At 38.4% G+C, this 23,107-nt stretch overlaps 1 protein-coding gene across 1 annotated transcript in view; it reads right to left on the bottom strand.

Moving 5' to 3' along the window:
* MYO1D (myosin ID) overlaps positions 1-23,107 on the bottom strand; it is a 349,962-nt gene that overhangs the window by 94,471 nt on the left and 232,384 nt on the right. The window contains exon 21 of the mRNA XM_082370870.1: positions 12,117-12,271. Coding sequence (XP_082226996.1) covers positions 12,117-12,271 — 155 coding nt within the window. The remainder of the gene's footprint in view (positions 1-12,116; positions 12,272-23,107) is intronic.

Below are 23,107 nucleotides of genomic sequence, written 5' to 3'. Positions count from 1 at the left end.
GACGCACATATTGGTAGGAAAGGGCTAGGAGTATCCTACGGCCAGAGAGCCCCATCAGCCAGCCTCCGTTTTCAACAATTATTTACTGGGACTCTTCTGAGTGCCAGGGATGTTCTGAACACTAGGGAAACTGCAGTGAAATAGAAATAAATGGAAATAAAGTCTCTGCTTACATGGGGCTTATATCTAGTTGGAATATATACAATAAGCAAAAACTAAAGATACAGTGTCAGATGGAGATGAAAGCCATGGGGGAAAACTAAGCAGAGTAGGAGTCAGGGAGTTCTGGGGTGAGTGAGCTGCTATTCTCTACAGGACAGTTAGGGAAGGCCTGATGAGGTGACATGTGAGCAGAGGTGAAGGATGTACCTCTCAGTGGACCTCTGGTTGAGCAACATTTCTAGTTTCCTGTACTAAGGAACGTTGGTATCTCTTTCTATGTTTTCATGTGTATCTCTACTGGAAAGCAGAGGAGGGTGAATTGTGGTCACTCACTTTTCTGTCACCAGGAATCAGATGACTTCAATAATTATCATTTTAAATGGCCCCAATACTCTGTTCAGAAGATGTACCATAATTAACCAATCTTCTATACAGTTGACCCTTGAACAACATAGGTTTGAAGTGCCTGGATCTACTTATACGTGGATTTTTTTCAATAAATACTACAGGACCACACGATTCCCCAGTTGGCTGAATCCACGGATAAGGAACTGTGGATACAGAGGGCCCACTAGGGGACCTGAGCATCTGCGGATCTCCTGCCAGTGGGTCCTTGAACCAATCCTCCCTCGGATTCTGAGGGACAACTGTAGTTGTCTATCTACATTATTTTCAACTATCTCTATTTTACTTAAATATTTTTAGTTGTAATATAAACTACTATGATTAGTAGCCAGGCATTCAAGGAAAGCAGTTTGGGAATACAGATTACGAGCCAGGAAAATGGGTATCCGGGTTCAGGGGCAGAGGAGCGCGGATAATGAGGGAGGAGCAGGAAGGCGTGCGCCTCAGAAGGACCGGACAGAGAGGGCCAGGAGCAGAGGCCTTTGTGAGGTGGCCTCCCTCCTCCACCTTCACCCCTGCTCAGGAGGGCTCATCTCCCCTGGCCCGTGTGGCCATAAGCAATGGCCTGCTTGTTCGTCTGATTCTACCCATAGTTTTAGTGTGAGTTAAAAAGAACATAAGCAAACTACAACAGAGAAGCAGGTCAAGCATTCAGTTAAATTCAGTAGCGGTGCTCCTTTAATTAAGCAGGTGTTAAAGATACTGCTTATGAAAAACAAGAAGCAGATGGCACTGACTTCTGGCTTTCACCACAGAAACAGAACAAGAAAAATAAGAAGTTTCTGTGCCTAAGATTGGGGTTATACTGAGGTTTCCAGCATCCAGACAGGCAAATGCCTGGACAGCTGCTTAGGGCAGATGGGTCCTTTGACAGCTTAATATTACAGACTTTCTGGTAACTCTGGTAACTCTGTAGGGTGGCCAGTGTGAGGCCATCTGTTTACTAGTGGGCAGAAAAGCTCACTACCGGTAGGTAGTCACTGCTGAGCATGAGATACAAACCGAAAGTCAAGTCAGCCATTTTCATAACCTCGGCAAAGCAAACTGGCCTGGGAAACCACTGGCATAACCACCACAAAGAAACCTCACCTTAGCTTCATGTGACCGACACAATGGGACCCCAGAGAACAGTAGTATTCCAAGAGGTTTTATTTGGGTTTATTTCAACTTATTCAATGCCATGAGATAAATCATTCACTTAGAAAGCTCTTTTGTTCTTTTCTACTTTTCTAAACAGAAAAGGAAAATAACCATGAATTTAGAGCCATCTATAATATACCTGAAAACTAGCTGCCGTTTATTATTTAAATGAAAAAATTTTTAGGTAAGTAACACATATTTTTGTTGCAAAAGGTTTACAGTGAAAAATAAATCTCCCTCCTATACCTCCTATGCCTCTTTCTCCCAGTACCCCATCTCCCCTCTCCAGAGACAAACATAGTTACTCACTTCCTGAATGTCTTTCTGGATATAGTCTATAATATACATAATTGTGTGTGTGTGATATATATACAGGCACACATATATATGTCCTTACAATTTTTTAATTGGCTGTATTTAAAATGAACAAAGCATATTAAAAGCTCTGAGAAGTACTGCAGTAAAGAAACCTGTTTAACTTCATCAGGGAATCCTAAATATACCTGACTCTGGGACCCTTACCTTTCTGCTTTGGTATAACTTCCAGTCTGTGGAATGTAGCCAGGACTTGCTGGTATGGCTAGATCAGGTGTTTCTGGAGGGCGTCTGTTCTGAATGGTCTGTGCTTGAGCCATGCTGGTTGTTAAATACTGTAAATGTCACCCCTTTGAATATACTTTATTAAAAGACTATCTTCAAATGTTTTAGAAAATGTGAAATGTGTGCGTGAGTTCTTGCAGAGGCAGAAATAATGGGTCCAGGTTAAGTAAAGACTGAAGGAGGTGAGAGAAAGGCTAATTTATATTTAGTTGGATCTAGTTTCAGATCAGTATAGAAGGAAATGCCAGGAAAGGGCTGGCTTCAGCTCGTGAGAGAAGATGGTCATGAGAAATTCACTAGGTAGAGGAGAAAGCCATAAGCTTTAACATTTTTGTTTTTGTTTTTAATCATGAAATATTTCAAACATCAGTATATTTTTCATCTAGAAGTTTGATGAGTCTTTTTTTATATTTTCCATGTCTCTACTTAACTTTTGAACACCTGAAATTTAGTTATAATAACTGTTTTCATGTCTGGGTCTGCTAATTCTAACACCTTTGTCAGTTCTGGGTTGGTTTCAATGGGATGATGGTTTTCCCCTCATACTGGATTGCATTTTCCTGCCTATTTGTATGCCTGGTAATCTTTGATTGGACGTCAGACATTGTGAATTCTACCTTGTTGGGGGTGGATATTTTTGCATTGCTATACATATACATGAGCTTTTTTCTAGGACACAGTTAAATTACTTGGTAGCAGTCTGATCCTTTTGGGTCTTGCTCTTAAGATTTATTAGGTGGGACTTGAGGGAGATCCTACACAGATCTCTAGCCTTCTCTCTCTGTGCTCCTCTCTGGTACTTTGTCCTGCAAACTTTAGCTTACTTGGTCTCCCCAGACACATGCCTCCATCTCCTGAACCCAGGGAGTCCTTGTGCTTCCCCTGGGTTCCCCCTGCATGCACCATGGCCTGGAGCTCACCCAAGGCAGTGTGCTGGGGTAATTGTAGGCCTCACCTTGTTTGCTTTTCACCTCTCAGGGATCATTGCCCTTCACTGCCTGACGTCTACGGTCTTGAAAATGGCTGTTTCACAGATTCTGTCTTCGCTCTGTTGTTGTTGTTTTAGGTATAAGGGTAAGGCTAGTCAACCTCCCCCTTTTAACGTAAAGTTTACTCCCATATTTTCCTTTTTTATTCATATGGCTTTCCTTGTTTTCTTTGCTCCTTATTTTCATCTTGCCTGTGCATAGTTCTCTTGCTGTTTTCTTTCTGGCTTATTATTTGCTTTCAGTGGGGGCAGTTATTTGCTGAAATGCAGCCCTAGAAGAGGTGAGGTTACCACACTAGGGTTGTTGAAATGCAGCCCTAGAAGAGGTGAGGTTACCACACTAGGGTTGTCCTACAGTTTCAATTCAGGCTGTTGACCTCACGTCCTCCTCTCTCCAAACTGCAGCAGCCTCTGCCTGAGGCCACTTCTTCCCTCGGCTGACTCTGTCCTTCCTCTTCACCTTCCATACACTGGGGTCAGCATGACTTAGAAGTTCCTTAGGCCACAGGTGCTCTGGGTGTATCCCTGTAACCATTTCTGCTCTAATGACTATAGTTGGCAGCTGCAGGTTTGCTTCTTATTTGTTCCTATTCCTATTTTACTGAAGATTTATGAACAATAATAAATATTCAGTTTTATCAAATAGTACTTTTGTGTTCCATTAAGAACTATTATGTGAATAGATAGATGTTTCTAATGGATAACCATCCTTGTATTCTTAGGGCATAGCCCTATATTCAACTATATGCCAATAAACAAACACACAAAGCAGTGACAAAAAAAAGGAACTAAAAAAAAAAAAAATCCAGTATCTTGACAGTCTTCTCTTCCTTCCATTTATAAATTTTAAAGACATTTAAAATTCTTACATATATTCAAAGCATCCTGTGCCAGCCTCGCGGGCTTCCTCCCTGCAGAGCCTGTGAGCGACAGCCCTTCCCTCACACCTGACTGGGCCTCTGGGGCAAGGAGGTGCTGCACGAAAGGAAGTCTGAGGCACAAGAAGTTAACTGCCTGGTCCATGATCACAGAACTACTGTGTGGCTGACAGGGTCTTGGTGCTCCGGCCGGGTGTCAGACCTGAGCCTCTGAGGTGGGAGAGCCGAGTTCAGGACATTGTACAACCAGAGACCTCCTGGCCCCACGTGATATCAATCGGCAAGAGCTCTCCCACAGATCTCCGTCTCAACACTAAGACCCAGTTCCACTCAACGACCAGCAAGCTCCAGTGCTGGACACCCCATACCAAACAACTAGCAAGACAGGAACACAACCCCACCCATTAGCAGAGATGCTGACCAAAATCATAATAAGGTCACAGACACCCCAAAACATACCACCGGACACAGTCCTGCCCACCAGAAAGAAAAGATCAAGCCTCAACCATCAGAACACAGGCATCAGTCCCCTCCACCAGGAAGCCTACACAACCCACTGAACCAACCTCACCCACCAGGGGAAGACACCAAAAACAACAGGAACTACAAACCTGCAGCCTGTGAAAAGGAGACCCCAAACACAGTAAGTTAAGGAAAATGAGAAGACAGAGAAATACACAGCAGATGAAGGAGCAAGGTAAAAACCCAACAGACCAAACAAATGAAGAGGAAATAGGCAGTCTACCTGAAAAAGAATTCACAGTAATGATAGTAAAGATGATCCAAAATCTTGGAAATAGAATGGAGAAAATACAAGAAACGTTTAACAAGGACCTAGAAGAACTAAAGAGCAAACAAACAATGATGAACTATACAATAAATGAAATTAAAAATTCTCTAGAAGGAATCAATAGCAGAATAACTGAGGCAGAAGAACGGATAAGTGATCTGCAAGACAGAATGGTGGAAATCACTGCCATGGAACAGAATAAAGAAAAAAGAATGAAAAGAATTGAGTATAGTCTCAGAGACCTCTGGGACAACATTAAACGCACCAACATTCGAATTATAGGGATCCCAGAAGAAGAGAAAAAGAAAGGGACTGAGAAAATATTTGAAGAGATTATAATGGAAAACTTCCCTAATATGGGAAGGGAAATAGTCAATCAAGTCCAGGAAGTGCAGAGAGTCCCATACAGGATAAATGCAAGGAGAAACACGCCAAGACACACATTAATCAAACTATCAAAAATTAAATACAAAGAAAAAATATTAAAAGCAGCAAGGGAAAAGCAACAAATAACATACAAGGGAGGGCTTCCCTGGTGGTGCAGTGGTTAAGAATCCGCCTGCCAATGCAGGGGACATGGGTTCGAGCCCTGGTCTGGGAAAATCCCACATGCCGCGGAGCAACTTAAGCCCGTGAGCCACAATTGCTGAGCCTGCGTGTCTGGAGCCTGTGCTCCGCAACAAGAGAGGCCGCGATAGTGAGAGGCCCGCGCACCGCGATGAAGACTGGCCCCCGCTTGCCACAACTAGAGAAAGCCCTCGCACAGATACGAAGACCCAACACAGCCATAAATAAATAAATAAATAAACTTATTAAAAAAAAACCACAAAAACATACAAGGGAATCCCCATAAGGTTAACAGCTGATCTTTCAGCAGAAACTCTGCAAGCCAGAAGGGAGTGGCAGGACATATTTAAAGTGATGAAAGAGAAAAACCTACAACCAAGATTACTCTACCCAGCAAGGATCTCATTCAGATTCGACGGAGAAATTAAAACTTTTACAGACAAGCAAAAGCTAAGAGAATTCAGCACCACCTTCAGCTTCACAACAAATGCTAAAGGAACTTCTCTAGTTAGGAAACACAAAAGAAGGAAAAGACCTACAATAACAAATCCAAAACAATTAAGAAAATGATAACAGGAACATACATATCGATAATTACCTTAAATGGAAATGTATTAAATGCTCCGACCAAAAGACATAGACTGGTTGAATGGATACAAAAACAAGACCTGTACATATGCTGTCTACAAGAGACCCACTTCAGACCTAGGGACACATACAGACTGAAAGTGAGGGGATGGAAATGGATATTCCATGCAAATGGAAATCAAAAGAAAGCTGGAGTAGCAATTCTCATGTCAGACAAAATAGACTTTAAAATAAGACAAAGAATGACACTACGTAATGATCAAGGGATCAATCCAAGAAGCAGATATAACAATTGTAAATATTTATGCACCCAACATAGGAGCACCTCAATACATAAGGCAAATGTTAACAGCCATAAAAGGGAAATCGACAGTAACACAATAATAGTAGGAGACTTTAACAACCCACTTTCACTAATGGACAAATCAGCCAAAATGAAAATAAATAAAGAAACACAAGCTTTAAATGACACATTAAACAAGATGGACTTAATTGATATTTATAGGACATTCCATCCAAAAACAACAGAATACACTTTCTTCTCAAGTGCTCATAGAACATTGTCCAGGATAGATCATATCTGGGGTCACAAATCAAGCCCTGGTAAATTTAAGAAAATTGAAATCATATCAAGTATCTTTTCTGACCACAACACTATAAGACTAGATATCAGTTACAAGAAAAAAACTGTAAAAAATACAAACAATGGAGGCTAAACAATACACTACTAAGTAACCAAGAGATCACTGAAGAAATCAAAGAGGAAATCAAAAAATACCTAGAAACAAATGACAATGAAAACACGATGACCCAAAACCTATGGGATGCAGCAAAAGCAGTTCTAAGAGGGAAGTTTATAGCAATACAATCCTACCTCAAGAAACAATAAACATCTCAAATAAACAATCTAACCTTACACCTAAAGCAATTAGAGAAAGAAGAACAAAAAAACACCTAAGTTAGCAGAAGGAAAGAAATCATAAAGACCAGATCAGAAATAAATGAAAAAGAAATGCAGGAAACGATAGCAGAGATCAATAAAACTAAAAGCTGGTTCTTTGAGAAGATAAAAAAATTGATAAACCATTAGCCAGACTCATCAAGAAAAAATGGGAGAAGACTCAAATCAACAGAATTAGAAATGAAAAAGGAGAAGTAACAACTGACACTGCAGAAATACAAAGGATCATGAGAGATTACTACAAGCAACTATATGCCAATAAAATGGACAACCTGGAAGAAATGGACAAATTCCTAGAAAAACACAACCTTCCAAGACTGAACCAGGAAGAAATAGAATATATAAACAGACCAATCACAGGCACTGAAATTGAGACTGTGATTACAAATCTTCCAACAAACAAAAGTCCAGGACCAGATGGCTTCACAGGGGAATTCTATCAAACATTTAGAGAAGAGCTAACACCTATCCTTGTCAAACTCTTCCAAAATATAGCAGAGGGAGGAACACTCCCAAACTCATTCTACGAGGCCACCATCACCCTGATACCAAAACCAAAGATGCCACAAAAAAAGAAAACTACAGGCCAATATCACTGATGAACATAGATGCAAAAATCCTCAACAAAATACGGGCAAACAGAATCCAACAGCACATTAAAAGGATCATACACCATGATCAAGTGGGGTTTATCCCAGGAATGCAAGGATTCTTCAATATATGCAAATCAATCAATGTGATAAACCAAATGAACAAATTGAAGGATAAAAACCATATGATAATCTCAATAGATGTAGAAAAAGCTTTTGACAAAATTCAGCACCCATTTATGATAAAAACTCTCCAGAAAGTAGGCATAGAGGGAACTTAACTCAACATAATAAAGGCCATATATGAAACATCCACAGCCAACATCGTTCTCAATGGTGAAAACCTGAAACCATTTCCACTAAAATCAGGAACAAGACAAGGTTGCCCACTCTCACCACTATTATTCAACATAGTTTTGGAAGTTTTAGCTGCAGCAATCAGAGAAGAAAAAGAAATAAAAAGAATCCAAATGGGAAAAGAAGAAGTAAAACTGTCACTGTTTGCAGATGACATGATACTATACATAGAGAATCCTAAAGATGATACCAGAAAACTACTAGAGCTCATCAATGAATTTGGTAAAGTAGCAGGAGACAAAATTAATGCATGGAAATCTCTTGCATTCCTATACACTAAGGATGAAGAATCTGAAAGAGAAATTAAGGAAACATTCCCATTTACCATTGCAACAAAAATAATAAAATACCTAGGAATAAACCTACCTAAGGAGACAAAAGACCTGTATGCAGAAAACTATAAGACACTGATGAAAGAAATTAAAGATGATACAAACAAATGGAGAGATATACCATGTTCTTGGATTGGAAGAATCAACATTGTGAAAATGACTATACTACCCAAAGCAATCTACAGATTCATTGCAATCCCTATCAAACTACCAATGGCATTTTTCACGGAACTAGAACAAAAAATTCCACAATTTGTATGGAAACACAAAAGACCCCGAACAGCCAAAGGAATCTTGAGAAAGAAAAATGGAGCTGGAGGAATCAGGCTCCCTGGCTTCAGACTCTACTACAAAGCTACAGTAATCAAGACAGTATGGTACTGGCACAAAAACAAAAATATACATCAAAGGAACAGGATAGAAAGCCCAGAGATAAACCCATGCACATATGGTCACCTTATCTTTGATTAAGGAGGGAAGAAAATACAATGGAGAAAAGACAGCCTCTTCAATAAGTGGTGCTGGAAAAACTGGACAGCTACATGCAAAAGTATGAAATTAGAACACTCCCTAACACCACACACAAAAACAAACTCAAAATGGATTAAAGACATAAATGTAAGGCCAGACACTATAAAACTCTTAGAGGAAAACACAGGCAGAACACTCTATGACATAAATCACAGCGAGATCCTTTTTGACCCACCTCCTAGAGAAATGGAAATAAAAACAAAAATAAACAAATGGTACCTAATGAAACTTAAAAGCTTTTTCACAGCAAAGGAAACCATAAACAAGATGAAATGACAACCCTCAGAATGGGAGAAAATATTTGCAAATGAAGCAACTGACAAAGGATTAATCTCCAAAATATACAAGCAGCTCATGCAGCTCAATATCAAAAACAAACAAACAACCCAATCCAAAAATGGGCAGAAGACCTAAATAGACATTTCTCCAAAGAAGATATACAGATTGCCAACAAAGACATGAAAGGATGCTCAACATCATTAATCATTAGAGAAATGCAAATCAAAACTACAATGAGGTATCACCTCACACTGGTCAGAATGGCCATCATCAAAAAGTCTACAAACAATAAATGCTGGAGAGGGTGTGGAAGAAAGGGAACCCTCTTGCAGTGTTGGTGGGAATGTAAATTGATACAGCCACTATGGAGAACAGTATGGAGGTTCCTTAAAAAACTAAAAATAGAACTACCATATGACCCAGCAATCCCACTACTGGGCATATACCCTGAGAAAACCATAATTCAAAGAGTCATGCACCACAATGTTCATTGCAGCTCTATTTACAATAGCCAGGACATGGAAGCAACCTAAGTGTCCATCGACAGATGAATGGATAAAGATTTGGCACATATATACAATGGAATATTACTCAGCCATAAAAAGAAATGAAATTGAGTTATTTGTAGTGAGGTGGATGGACCTAGAGTCTGTCATACAGAGTGAAGTAAGTCAGAAAGAGAAAAACAAATACCGTATGCTAACACATATATATGGAATCTAAAAAAAAAAGGTTCAGAAGAACCTAGGGGCAGGACAGGAATAAAGATGCAGACGTAGGGAATGGACTTGAGGACACGGGGAGGGGGAAGGGTAAGCTGGGACGAAGTGAGAGAGTGGCATGGACATATATACACTACCAAATGTAAAACAGATAGCTAGTGGGAAGCAGCTGCATAGCACAGGGAGATCAGCTTGGTCCTTTGTCACTACCTAGGGAGGTGGGATAGGGAGGGTGGGAGGGAGACGCAAGAGGGAGGGGATATGGGGATATATGTATGCATATAGCTGATTCATTTTGTGATACAGCAGAAACTAACACACCATTGTAAAGCAATTATATTCCAATAAAGATGTTAAAAAAAATTCTTACATATATTTGAGATAGAAATGTATCTCAGAACACATGCTAGGAAAAGAAAGCAGTTGATGGATTCTAGAACCAGATTCACATATTTCCACCACTTGTAGAGGCATTTAACAGGGGTTAGAATTTCAGAAATAAGGACTCAGATTGAGAAAAAATACTTCAGTTTCCCAGGCAAAAACTATTTATTACTACAGGCATCCATCCAAATGAAAGGTAAAGATTAAAATCCCTTTGATTATCCATACTGTGCTATAACTACATATTAGGAGGAAAATAGGCCTGTTTATTTGAGTTATAGACTTTATTGTAGAGATGCCTTCTCCATGTCTTTCCCTTCCATTCTAAACTCTTCAGTATTTCTCTTACTTGATAGTTATTTGGCAGATGGAAGGGAATTTTTCAAAGGCCTATATGTTTATTATTATCTTTTGGTAATTCCTTAGTTGGATCTTATTTTTTCCCACCAGATGACCATGAAACATTATTTTATTTATAGCATTTAAAAACATTTAATTATATAAGATATTTAAAGATCTGTTTTGATCTAGGATACAAGGTTTAAGAACATAAAATAAATGGCCTGTGCAGCTCACTTTTAAAATTATACTCCATACATTTATCAGTAAAAAGGAACACAGCAGAATTAGATGTGTGGACAGCAGATTCTAAATATGCCTTTGTTTAGAGAAAAGCCATGTCTAAACTTAAAGGAAAAGAAATACTCATGAGGAACTAGATTACTGTTGGCAACGTAGTAAATGTCTTTTAGGAAGAAAAGGAACTGGACACTGGGCTCATTTCTCAGTCCCTGAGTTTGGAGGAGTGGTCTCCTTCTGGCATCAGGGTGGTGGGGTGGCAGAGACAGTGTGCCACAATGGGAAGAACATCTGAGTTTGGAGTCAGAGAAACACCCAACTCCAAATACTCCATGACCTCCTTTGGGAAGAGAAACCCCATCTCTAAAACAACTCTAATAAATAACAAGTCACTTCTCTGCTTAAAATTATCCATTCACTGGTCCCCATCACCATCAGGATCTGCTCCCCGTTTATATCTCTCACATCACTGTTCACTACACAGACATAAACAACCACCCCAGGTATCGCCTAGGGCTACTATGAAGTTCTCAAGACAATGCCACGTTCCCTCATGACTCCATGTTTTTGCAGAGGTAATTGCCTCTTCAGAATCCCTTTAGTCAAAATAAGGTCATTAAGGTGAGTCTTAATCCAACATGACTGGTATCCTTAAAGGAAGAGGAAATTTGGACATAGTCATGTACAGAAGGAAGACCATGTGAAGACACAGAGAGAAGATGGCCATCTACAAGCCAGGAAGAGTGGCCTCAGAAGAAACAACCCTGCAGACACCTTGATCTCAAAATCTAGCCTCCAGAATTGTGAGAAAATAAATCACTTTATTAAAAAAAAAAAAAAAGAATCCCTTTAGTCTTTGTGGACCTACATGTCATCCTAAACCTGCCTTCTAATTTGTTTATATTCATAGTAGCTACTCTAACTGATTATACGTGGGGTAAATGAGAAGCTGTGACAATAAGAATATAAAGTAAGTTTTCTGTCTTTTGGATTTAATCACATTTGGATTGGCAGTGAAGAAATCACCATTGGGGAAATCTCTCACTGTTGGTTCAGCTGGAGGCTGGAAAAGTAGACGATCATCCCTCATCTTGAAACTAAGGCTGGATGCTAATTTTGCCTTCTGGGAAACAGATGATTTAAGTTTTCCTTAAGAAGGAAAATAACTCAGTACACTAAAATTGGCACAAAACAAGTTCAGTGAGAATTATGATAAAAGATTTCATATATTTTCAACTTAGTTAAACAAAAATCAAACTTTACCTCTTGAAATGATTCACCAGGACTCCAACCAGCTCTCCAATTCGACTCTCATGGGTTGGCTGTTTGCTGAAGAGACAGACGATGAGGTCTTTGTTGTCTTTTGTATGGAACACTACCAGTTGGTCCTTCCCATTGGAGACGCTCAGACCAGTCAACTGCAAGGAGACAAGGCATGGAAACTGTAAGGGTGGTTCTCAAAAGAAGGAATTTAAAAATACAGTTTGTAATGGTTCTACTCAGTAACTCTGATGACATTAATCCTTATCGAGCTTCATGAAACAAGCAGATGAAAGGAAATAATAAAGATAAGAACAAAAATTAACAAAATTTAAAGCAGAAAAACAATAGGGTAAAATCAATGAAACAAAGAGCTGGTTCTTTCAAAAGATAGATACAATTGTTGAATCTCTAGTCCGAAAGAATAAAAGAGAGAAGACCTAATTACCCACATCAGAAATGGAAGAGGGGCTATTACTACAGACCACGTAGACATTAAAAGGATAATAAAGGAATATTTACAACAACTTTATGCACATAAGTTCAACAACTTAGACAAAACCAAACAATTCCTTGAAAGCCATAAACTACCAAAATTCACCCAAGAAGAAATAGATAACCTGAATACTGCTATATCTATTAAAGAAATTAAATTTGTAGTTAAAAACCTTTCAAAAAAGAAAACTCCAGGAGGCTCAGATGATTGCTTTGGTAAATTCTACCAAATATTTAAAGAAGAAATAACACCAATTCTCCACATCTCTTCTAGAAAACGGAAGAGAAGGGAACACTTCACAACTCATTTTATGGGCACTGTCCTGATGCCAAAAATAGACAAAGGCAGTACAAGAAAACTACAAACCAATATCCAATATCCTTCATGAACATGGATGTAATTAGAATGGCCAAAATATCAGCAAATCAAATCCAAAAATACATAAAAACAAAAATGCATCATGACCAAGTGGAGTTAATCTAAGAAATGCATAGCTAGTTTTGTATTAAAAATATCAATCAATGTAATCCATCACAGCAACAGAAAAAAAAAACAAAGCTACACTATTTACAATTGTCAGGACATGGAAGCAACCTAAATGTCCACTGACAGATGAATGCATAAAGAAGATGTGGCATATATATACACAATGGAATATTACACAGCCATAAAAAGAAACAAAATTGACTTATTTGTAGTGAGGTGGATGGACCTAGAGTCTGTCATACAGAGTGAAGTAAGTCAGAATGAGAAAAACAAATACTGTGTGCTAACGCACATATATGGAATCTAAAAAAAACAGTACTGATGAACCTAGTGGCAGGGCAGGAATAAAGACGCAGACGTAGAGAATGGACTTGAGGACACGGGGAAGGGGAAGCTGGGACAAAGTGAAAGAGTAGCAATGACATATATGCACTACCACATGTAAAATGGATGGCTAGTGGGAAGCAGCCGCATAGCACACGGAGATCAGCTTGATGCTCTGTGACCACCTAGAGGGGTGGGATAGGGAGGATGGGAGGGAGGCTCAAGAGGAAGGGGATATGGGGATATATGTATAATTATAGCTGATTCACTTTGTTGTACAACAGAAACTAACACAACATTGTAAAGCAATTATACTCCAATCAAGATATATAAAAAAAGAAAGCTATCATATCAATTGACGCAGAAAAAGCATTTGACAAAATTCAACATCCATTCATGATATAAATCTCTCAGCAAACAGGATTAGAAGAGAATTCAACCTATTAATGACATCTACAAAAACGCCACAGCTAACATCTTACTAAGTGGTGAAAGACTGAATGTTTTCCCCAAAGATCAGCAGCGATGTAAGGATTTCTACTGTTACTGCTGCTGGGCAACTTCATACTGGAAGCCCTAGCCAGTGCCTTAAGGCAGGTTTAAATAAATTAAAAGGCATACAGTTTAAAAGGGAAGAAGCAAATGACTTTATTTTCAGATTACATGATCGTCTATGTAGAAAATCCCAAGGAATTTACAAAATAGCTCTCAGAACTAATTAGTGGGTTTAGCAAGGTCACAAAACACAAGGTCAACAGACAAAAATATTTCTATATACCAGCAATGAAAAACTGGAAACAGAAATTTAAAACCAAAACCATCCACAACTTCAAAACCAAAAATACTTAGATATAAATATAACAAAACGTGTGTAAGACCTGTAAGCTGAAAACTATGAAATGTTGATGAAAGAAATCAAATGAAAATGCTGATGACAGGAATAAAAGAAAATCTAAATACACAGAGAGGAATAATGTGTTCATGGTTTGGAAAACTCAATATTGTTGAATACTGCCAATTTCCCCCAAATCGATCTATAGATTTAATGCAATCTCAACCAAAATCCCAGCAGAAATTTTGGTAGATATCAACGAGCTGATTCTAAAACGTATATGGAAAGGCAAAGGAACTAGAGTATCCAAAACAATTTGAAAAAGAAGAACAAAGTTGGAGGACTCACAGTAGCTGATTTTCTTACTATAAAGCTACAGTAATCAAGACAATGTAATTGTCAAAAGGACTGTCAAAGGGATAAAAACATAGATCAGTGGGAACAGAATGGAGAGTCAGATATAGTCTCACATAAATATGACCGATTGATTTTTCACAAAGATGCAAAGGCAATTCAATGGAGAAAGGATACTTTGGACATTTGGATAACTCAGAACATTTGGACAACTCAGAACATTTGGACATCCACATGCCAAAAGAAATAAACATTGAGCTAAATCTCACAGCTCATGAAAAATTAATTCAAAATGGATCATAGATCTAAATGTAAAATGTAAAACCATAAAACTTTTAGAAGAAAACACAGGAGAAAATCTCTGTGACCTTGGATTGGGCAAAGATTTCTTAGAAATGACACCAAAAGCACAACCCATAAAAGAAAAAAATACTGTTAAACTAAACTTCATAAAATTTAGAACTTTTCTCTAAGACAGACATTGGTAGGAGAATGGAAAGACTGCCCACAGATTGGGAGAAAATATTTGCAGAGATATATCTGATAAAGGACCTGTGTCCAGAATATATAAAGAACTCTTAAAACTCAACAACAAGAGAGCAAACAAGTCAACTTAAAATGGGCAAAAGATTTGAAGTCACTTTACCAAAGAAGACCTATGGGTGGCAAACAGGTGCTCAACATCACTAGGCACTACAGAAATGCAAATTAAGACTATAACAAGATATCACCACAAGCCTATCAGAATGGCCAAAATAAAGACGAAACAAAGAAGAAGAAGAACAACAAAAGTGACAATACCAAAGAGGATGTAGAACAATCAACTCTCATACATTGTTGGTGGGAATGTAAAATGGTACGATCACTGGGAAAACAGTTTGGCAGTTACTCAAAAAGTTAAACATAGAATTACCACATGAACCAGAAATCTCGGTCCTAGGCATTTATCCCAGAGAAATAAAAATTTATGTTCACACAAAAACTTACACATGAATGTTTACAGCAGCTCTATTCATAACTGCCCCAAACTGGAAACCACCAGAATATCCATCAATAGGTGAATAAGCAAACTGTGATACATCTATACAATGGAATGCTCTTCAGCAATAAAAAGGAATGAACTAATAATACAAATTATTGATATGCATCACCATGGTTTATTTTCAAAGGCATTATGCTGAGTGAAAGCAGCCAGTCTCAAAAGGTTACATACTATACGACTCCATTTATGTGATATTCTGGAATATAGTTGTCAGGGATCGGGGTCAGGGGGAGTCTGATACAAAGGAGTTTTTTGGGGGTAATGGAATGACTCTGTATCCTCATTGTGGTGGTGGTTACAGAAATCTATGCATGTATTAAGACCCACAGACCTGTATACAATCACCACTACCAAAAGCCAATTTTATCTATTATACGCAAATTAAAAAAATATAGCTCCTTGGTTATTTTGATCCCTAGATCCACCTTGGTCAATAAAGCAGAAACCCGAGTGATTTCTTATTCTGTGGTTTGTTCTTCTATTGCAGAAAATACCAAAGTGCCACCTCCTGGCTGCCACAGGTGCTGTCAGTCTGGCAATCAGCTTTGACAGGATGCCCGCTGGGGGCCACGCAGAGTGCCAGGCAGACTGGGGGTGGGGATGGAAGTACCAAAGATGCAGAAGGTATAATCCCTGTTCTAGGGGGATTCATGATCCAGTTGGATGAGTGGAAGAGACACATACCCAACAACTGAAGAACACTTTAACAGTTCATACGTTTGGAAGGTCATTTAGTCTCATGCCCATATTTTACAGATAAGAAAACTGAGGCTCAAAGAAGTTAGCTGACTTGCAGACCCTGAAACTGGAACTCAGGCCTGCAGACTGACCCAGACCCATGTTCTTTCTATCACACTAGGCTTTTCCAAATATCAAGGACAAATGAACATTAAGCTGTAAAAATAAGCATCCCTAAATGTCACATAAATTGATTTTCATAGCAGGTGAGTTCTTAGGTTGATTTTAAAGAATACCAGGGTCAGCGCTCAATGGAGAGAAGGCAAAATATTCAAGGAGCTGGAAATCATTTGACAAACCTACGTTAGATCATGGGTTTTCTGAGGCCATGGATATGAGAATGTAACAATCTTTCTGACACTTAGATGATTTTTTTGTGTTTTTTTTTTTTTGGTTTGGTTTGGTGTATATTGGCTTTTTTTAAAGTTCCTTTTAAAAATATTTTATTGAAGTATAGTTGATTTACAGTGTTGTGTCAATTTCTGCTGTACAGCAAAGTGATTCAGTTATACATATATATACTTTTTCATTTCTTTTCCATTATGGTTTATCACAGGATATTGAATATAGTTCCCTGTGCTATACAGTAGGAACTTGTTGTCTATCCATCCTATATATACTAGTTTGCATCTGCTAACCCCAAACTCCCAATCCTTCCCTCTCCCACCCCCAGATGATTTTTATATGAGTAAATTAAAAATATCATTTTCATTTAAAAAAACATGGTATGTCTATGATCCTTCTCTCTCATTTATTTTATATACAAAATTCAAAATGAAATTTATGTAGCACTTCACAGGAGAGCTTGATTAAAGCCTAATAAAATGAGAATTCTAACAGCACTAACTCTGCCTGCATATCCCAGGAACATTAGCTGCAGGGGTCCGGGGAAAGGGACCGATTCAGTAGTGAATGCTGAAACCATCCAGATAGAAGGTCCCTTCCTGGATGCTGTCGGGCTAGAGCAGAGGCACCTATGACTGTTTTCTCAGCCACCTTCCCACCTCGGGGCGTGGGCTTCCCTTCCTGCCCTTCCCTATTCTGCCCTGCCTGAGAGGCTTCACCTGGATGGACATAGGAATTCTTCATGTGTGTTCTCAGGCCTATGGGCGTGCCAGAGCTCCAGCAGAAAAGAGGGAAAACAGCACCTACTTTCCTCTGCTGCACAGATAATGAAAGATTAAGATCCTGTTGTCACCAAGGCAGGACAAACAGCATCCAGGATGTCTCTTTTGTTCTGGGAGACAGGATGCTAGATGGGAAAAAGCAGTGGAGTAAGGGATGACCTGGGTGCTCACCTCAATCCAGCCGTGAGCCTGAGCGAATCATTTAATTTTGGGGGAGGCCATCTGTCTCCTTTTCTGCAAGATAAGGATCCTACTAGGTGTCTCATCTACCTCGTAAGATTGTGGCAAGGATCAAATAGGAGCAACTCAGAGGTATAAAAAGATAAATAAGCAAAACCCCCTGCCTTCAAGGGTTTTTACACTCTAAGAGAAGATATGCCACCAAAATTTGAAAAACTTTACACAAGGTACCATGCCAAGGGAGGTATTGTATGCAAATACATTAGTTAGGGAAGGGATCCTACCTCAGTTATCTTCGGGCAGCCAGAATACACAAGTAAGTTCTCTGAACAAAAGTGAAACTCCTTATCAGGGCTTCCCCCTACTAGTTGCCTTCTTATTTTTCATAATCTGTGAGATCTCTATGCCATGATAAATCTAAACCTTCCTCTTCTTTGGTTTTGAAGGTTTGAGCAGGGCAGATACAATCTCTGATGCTAATCTAACTCAATTCTCCTAGACCCTCCTCCTATGGAGGACCAAACAGTGAACATAACCAGACAAGTAAAAAGAGCGTTATAACTTTCTAATCATTAGTAAAAAGAGAATAAATAAAACTTGAACAACATAGCAACTACAAAAAAAAGGAAATAGCACAGAAGTATTAAAAATGGAAAGCGTTTAAATAACACAATCAAATTTAAGAAAACAAAATTTGTCAGTTTCTATAAGAAATGTGAATGGGATACAACTCTTTTATTGGATGAAAATGGGTCATGGATTAGGTCAAAAAAGAAACTTAACTATACTCTGTTTATAAAAGATGCATCTAAAACAAAAAGACATAGAACAAAAATGAAAGGATGGACAAAGACGTACCAGAAAGAAACTAGGGATGGGAATAGTAATAACAGACAAAGCAAAATTCAAGGCAAAAAACAAAACTTTTTCGTTTTATATTGACAAAAATATAACAAAAAATGAAAACCACCATCTTCATGCACTGAATAACATGGTACTGAAACATACAAAGCAAAAATTATTCTTATACAAAAGAAATGGACCAAGTTGTGATTTTAGTGGACGACCCAGTGCTTGGCAGTTCAAGCAGGCAAAAAGCAAATGAGTATGGAGAGTGGCTGAATAATCAATGTATTTGATTATCAGTTACGTGGAATTTTTACACACATTTATTGTGGTCCCTGAAACACTTACACATATGTATTATGTGTTGGGCCAAAAGTAACATTCCTCTCCCCAATTACAAAAAGTAGGATATGCACTGACCCTAATCACAGTGCAGTAAAACTAGAAAATTATATAAAGGTTAACAACACAACCTTATCACTGAGAATTTTTTAAAAGAACTATCTCTTTAGGCAACTCCTGGATTATAGTTGCAACTACAGACAATGAAGAAGTTAATGAGAAAGAGAATTTTACATCAGAATTCATGGATGCAGCCAAAGCTATATTCAAAAGAAAACACATTGCCTTAAATACTTTTGTTATTAAATGAGAAAAAAAGGAAGTAAATTAAATACCAAAAACCTAGAGAAAGAGGAAAAGAAATCTATCAAGGTAAAAATCAGTGAAGATAAAATCAGAAATCGATGAATGAGAAAAACAATATAGATGATAAACCCAAGAGCTGGTTCTTTGAAAAGACCACTAAAGAACCAAACCCTTGGCAGCGTCTAATCAGGAAAAAACAAGGCAAAAACACAGATATCTAACATGAGGAATGAGAAAGAGATTTAAGAAAAGGTGTGATGTCTTTAGAAATTATGAGAATAACATCTGTAATTTCCTATTAATAAATTAAGTATTTGTGAAATGCATGCTTTTATAGGAAAATACAAATTACTAAAAATTGACTCAAAGAAAGATGAAATAATCAGAATCAATTCATAACTAGGGGAATTTTTTTTCATGTTGGCAGAAAACACTCTCCTAAATGTTCCTGGGCACAGATGATGGTAGTATAGGCCATCAAGCCCCAGGTAATTCCTATGCTACGGAAAATGCTCTAGAACATAAACAGACACCATCCCGACTCATTTTATTGAATCCTGGTAGCAAAACTTGATGAAGATCTCTTTCACACACACGCACACACACCTAGAGACGAGTCTCACAAGGACAGACGCAAATATACAAAATAATTAACAAACTCAATTCAGCAGGCTAATACACCATGACCAAGAGGGCACGGTTCACAAGTGTAAGGATGGCTCACTAATAAGAAATGCATCCATATTGCTCAGCTGATTAATAGGTCACATTTATGCGTTATCTGTGTGTTTGTCCCACTAGAATTATCTCCTTGCTTGACAGCTTTCACTTTTTCAAGGCAAGTATGAAGTTGTGTCCTTGTACTGTTTTTATTTTACAGTATTCCACGGTATATAAAACAGTATCTCTCTCCATAGAAAGTTGGTAAATACTCAAATGTATTTATTATCATATCAACCCTACAATATTAGTTTTAACTTTTTTCTAACCACTGGTAATCTTTGGCAGCAAAGCATTGTGGATAAAGGAGAGAATAGACTTCCTCCCCTGTAGAAAAGTTATTACTGGACTAGAAACAAGTATCATGACTGAGCATGGAGACTTTGGCCTGGATCTTTTAATACAATTTTTAAATGACAGAGACTAAGTATGTTAATAGATACTGTCTTTTACTATTTTTATAAATAGCAGGTAAGAAAAGAATTAACTGGAAATTAAAACATATGACCCTACTCACACCAAAATACTCCATACATCTTGACCCATCAGTCAAATAGGATTTTAAAAATTGAGGTATAAATTATGTACAGTAAAATTCACAGACTTTTAAGTGTTTAGGTAGATGATTTTTGACACCCAAATCAAGATACAGAACATTTCCATCATGCCAGAGAGTTTCCTCTGAATGTTCTTTTTAAAGACTTAGTTCTATATTTGTAAGTCAAATTGGCTTACTTAGCTCTTGAGAGCTAAAAAGATTAGCTCATTACTTAGACCTAGAAAGCCAGAGGGCCACTATAGTAAGAACAAACTCACAAAATACTGAATTTTCTCTTTATCTTTTCTCTATTTTCATAAATTGTTACCATTAGGATTATGAGAATTTTACAAAGAAAATAGTTAATCTTTGAAGGTGACAAACCAGACAAATGCTGTAATGGTAATCTTAAAGGAACTATTTTTTTTTTTTTTTTAAAGAATGAGCAGCTTTTTTTTTTTTAACTTTGGGTTTCTTTATTTCTTTATTTATTTATGGCTGTGTTGGGTCTTCGTTTCTGTGCGAGGGCTTTCTCTAGTTGCGGCAAGTGGGGGCCACTCTTCATCGCGGTGCGCAGGCCTCTCATTATCGCGGCCTTTCTTGTTGTGGAGCACAGGCTCCAGACGCGCAGGCTCAGTAATTGTGGCTCACGGGCCTAGTTGCTCCGCGGCATGTGGGATCTTCCCAGACCGGGGCACGAACCCGTGTCCCCTGCATTGGCAGGCAGATTCTCAACCACTGCGCCACCAGGGAAGCCCTTAAAGGAACTATTTAAAATATGATAATAATAGAATATAGGTTTATTCAAATTGCTTGAAATAGGTAGTTTGGAATTTAAACTATTTTTTGGTGGTCTATATATTCTTCTCATAATAAGGTTCATTGCAATAGAATTTAACTTCATTTGATTTCTCTTAATGACAGATAGTCCTTGGTTTCTAACCTCCAGTTTTCAATAATTAAAAAAAAATTATGTTGAGGCTATAAACCCACAGTTGTTGGATTGGGTTCAGCCTCACTTTGTAGGACAAGAACAGGGACGGGGTTAATACTTCCCCAAAGTCCACTGTAACCACAAGTCATTTTGCTTGCTGTCTTTTTTTAAAACATATATCCACTCTTGTAAAAATTCTTTCAGGTCATTACAGAGTATTGAGAAGAGTTCCCTGTGCTATACAGTAGGTCCTTATTAGTTATCTATTTTATATATAGTAGTATGTATACGTCAATCCCAATCTCCTAATTTCCTCCCCTCTTTCCCCCTGGTAACCATAAGTTTGTGTTCTACATCTGCGACTCTATTTCTGTTCTGTAGATAAGTTCATTTGTACCATTTTTTTAGATTCCACATATAGGCGATATATTTGTTTTTCTCTGTCTGACTTCACTCAGTGTGACAATCCATGTTGCTGCAAATGACATTATTTCATTCTTTTTTTATGGCTGAGTAATATTCCATTGTATATGTACCACATCTTCTTTATCCATTCATCTGTCAATGGACATTTAGGTTGCTTCCGTGTTTTTGCTACTATAAATAGTGCTGCAATGAACATTGTGGTGCAAGTATCTTTTCAAATTGTGCTTGCTGTCTCTTTTGCTTCACATTCTATCTTTATTTCTCTGTCTGCATCTGTACGTGTGTGCACAAGCTTTGTCACTGAAAACTGTGGGGCCTCAAAATGCTAGCAGTAAATTCCAGGATCCCAAACAACAATTTCAAAACACTGAAGACTTCTGGAGAATGTGGGAATCACGAGAAAGGGCCCTGATACTTTATGACAAAAATCTCTAATAATGGAATAGGCCATGAGCCCTTGAGCTCTTGTGACTTTGAAAAGAGTTAATCTTTTAAAATGGTGATCAACTCCTTTAAAGCCATCCAGGTCTGACCAGGGAGGAGAATGCATGCCTTTTTATAGGGCTTCCTGGCTAGTTTTCACTCTGGGGCCTTCTTGTTCCAGACTTACTCCCAGGAAGCAGCTACTCCATGTCTTCTTGAGTGGGGGGATCTCTTCTCTTCTGTGGTTAGTGCTCTCTGCAAACACCTCCAAGGGACTTCACTAACTTGGGGCTGCCCCCCACCCCAATCAGGGATGTGCTTAAAACTCAAAGAGCTTTCATAAAATTGTACGAAAATCATTTCGTTTCTTCAGGTATCTGCTTGTATTGTGATATATACACTTGGCCTTTGGGATTTTCTATTCCCTACTTCAGTTCTTTGGTTTGACAGCAGAGTTATAATATTGATGCTCTTTTGATCTCATTTAACAAATTGATTTGGCTGCTCAATGATGGAGAACATTCTGTTCATTCTGTTTTCCATTCAGAAGCTTGGAAGACAGATGCTCTGACTTTCTGTAGGATGCCTGGTGACTTTATTTCTTGCTTTGTCTCCCTGTTCTCTGTTCATCTGTCTCTCCCGATCTCCCTTCTTCTCTCCCTTTCCCTCTTTCTTCCTCCTTCTCTTCCTCTCTCTCCTTGGCCCAACTAGCTATAAATCAGAGATCTTAATGAATCAGATCTGTCATAGAAATAATGCAGAGTTTGGGATAAATAAGAGTTTATCCCTCATCATTTGGAAGCAATGCTTGTGCCCTGAGCCACTATGTAGGGGTGGCTCTATCCCGAGGTCACTGTGCTATGAGGATCTCAAGCCTCTT

The sequence above is a fragment of the Balaenoptera borealis genome (assembly GCF_965194805.1).
Source record: "Balaenoptera borealis genome assembly, chromosome: 20".
Lineage (NCBI taxonomy): Eukaryota > Metazoa > Chordata > Mammalia > Artiodactyla > Balaenopteridae > Balaenoptera > Balaenoptera borealis.
Note: the sequence above shows the minus strand (reverse complement) of the source record. Positions and strands in the feature narration are given on the sequence as shown.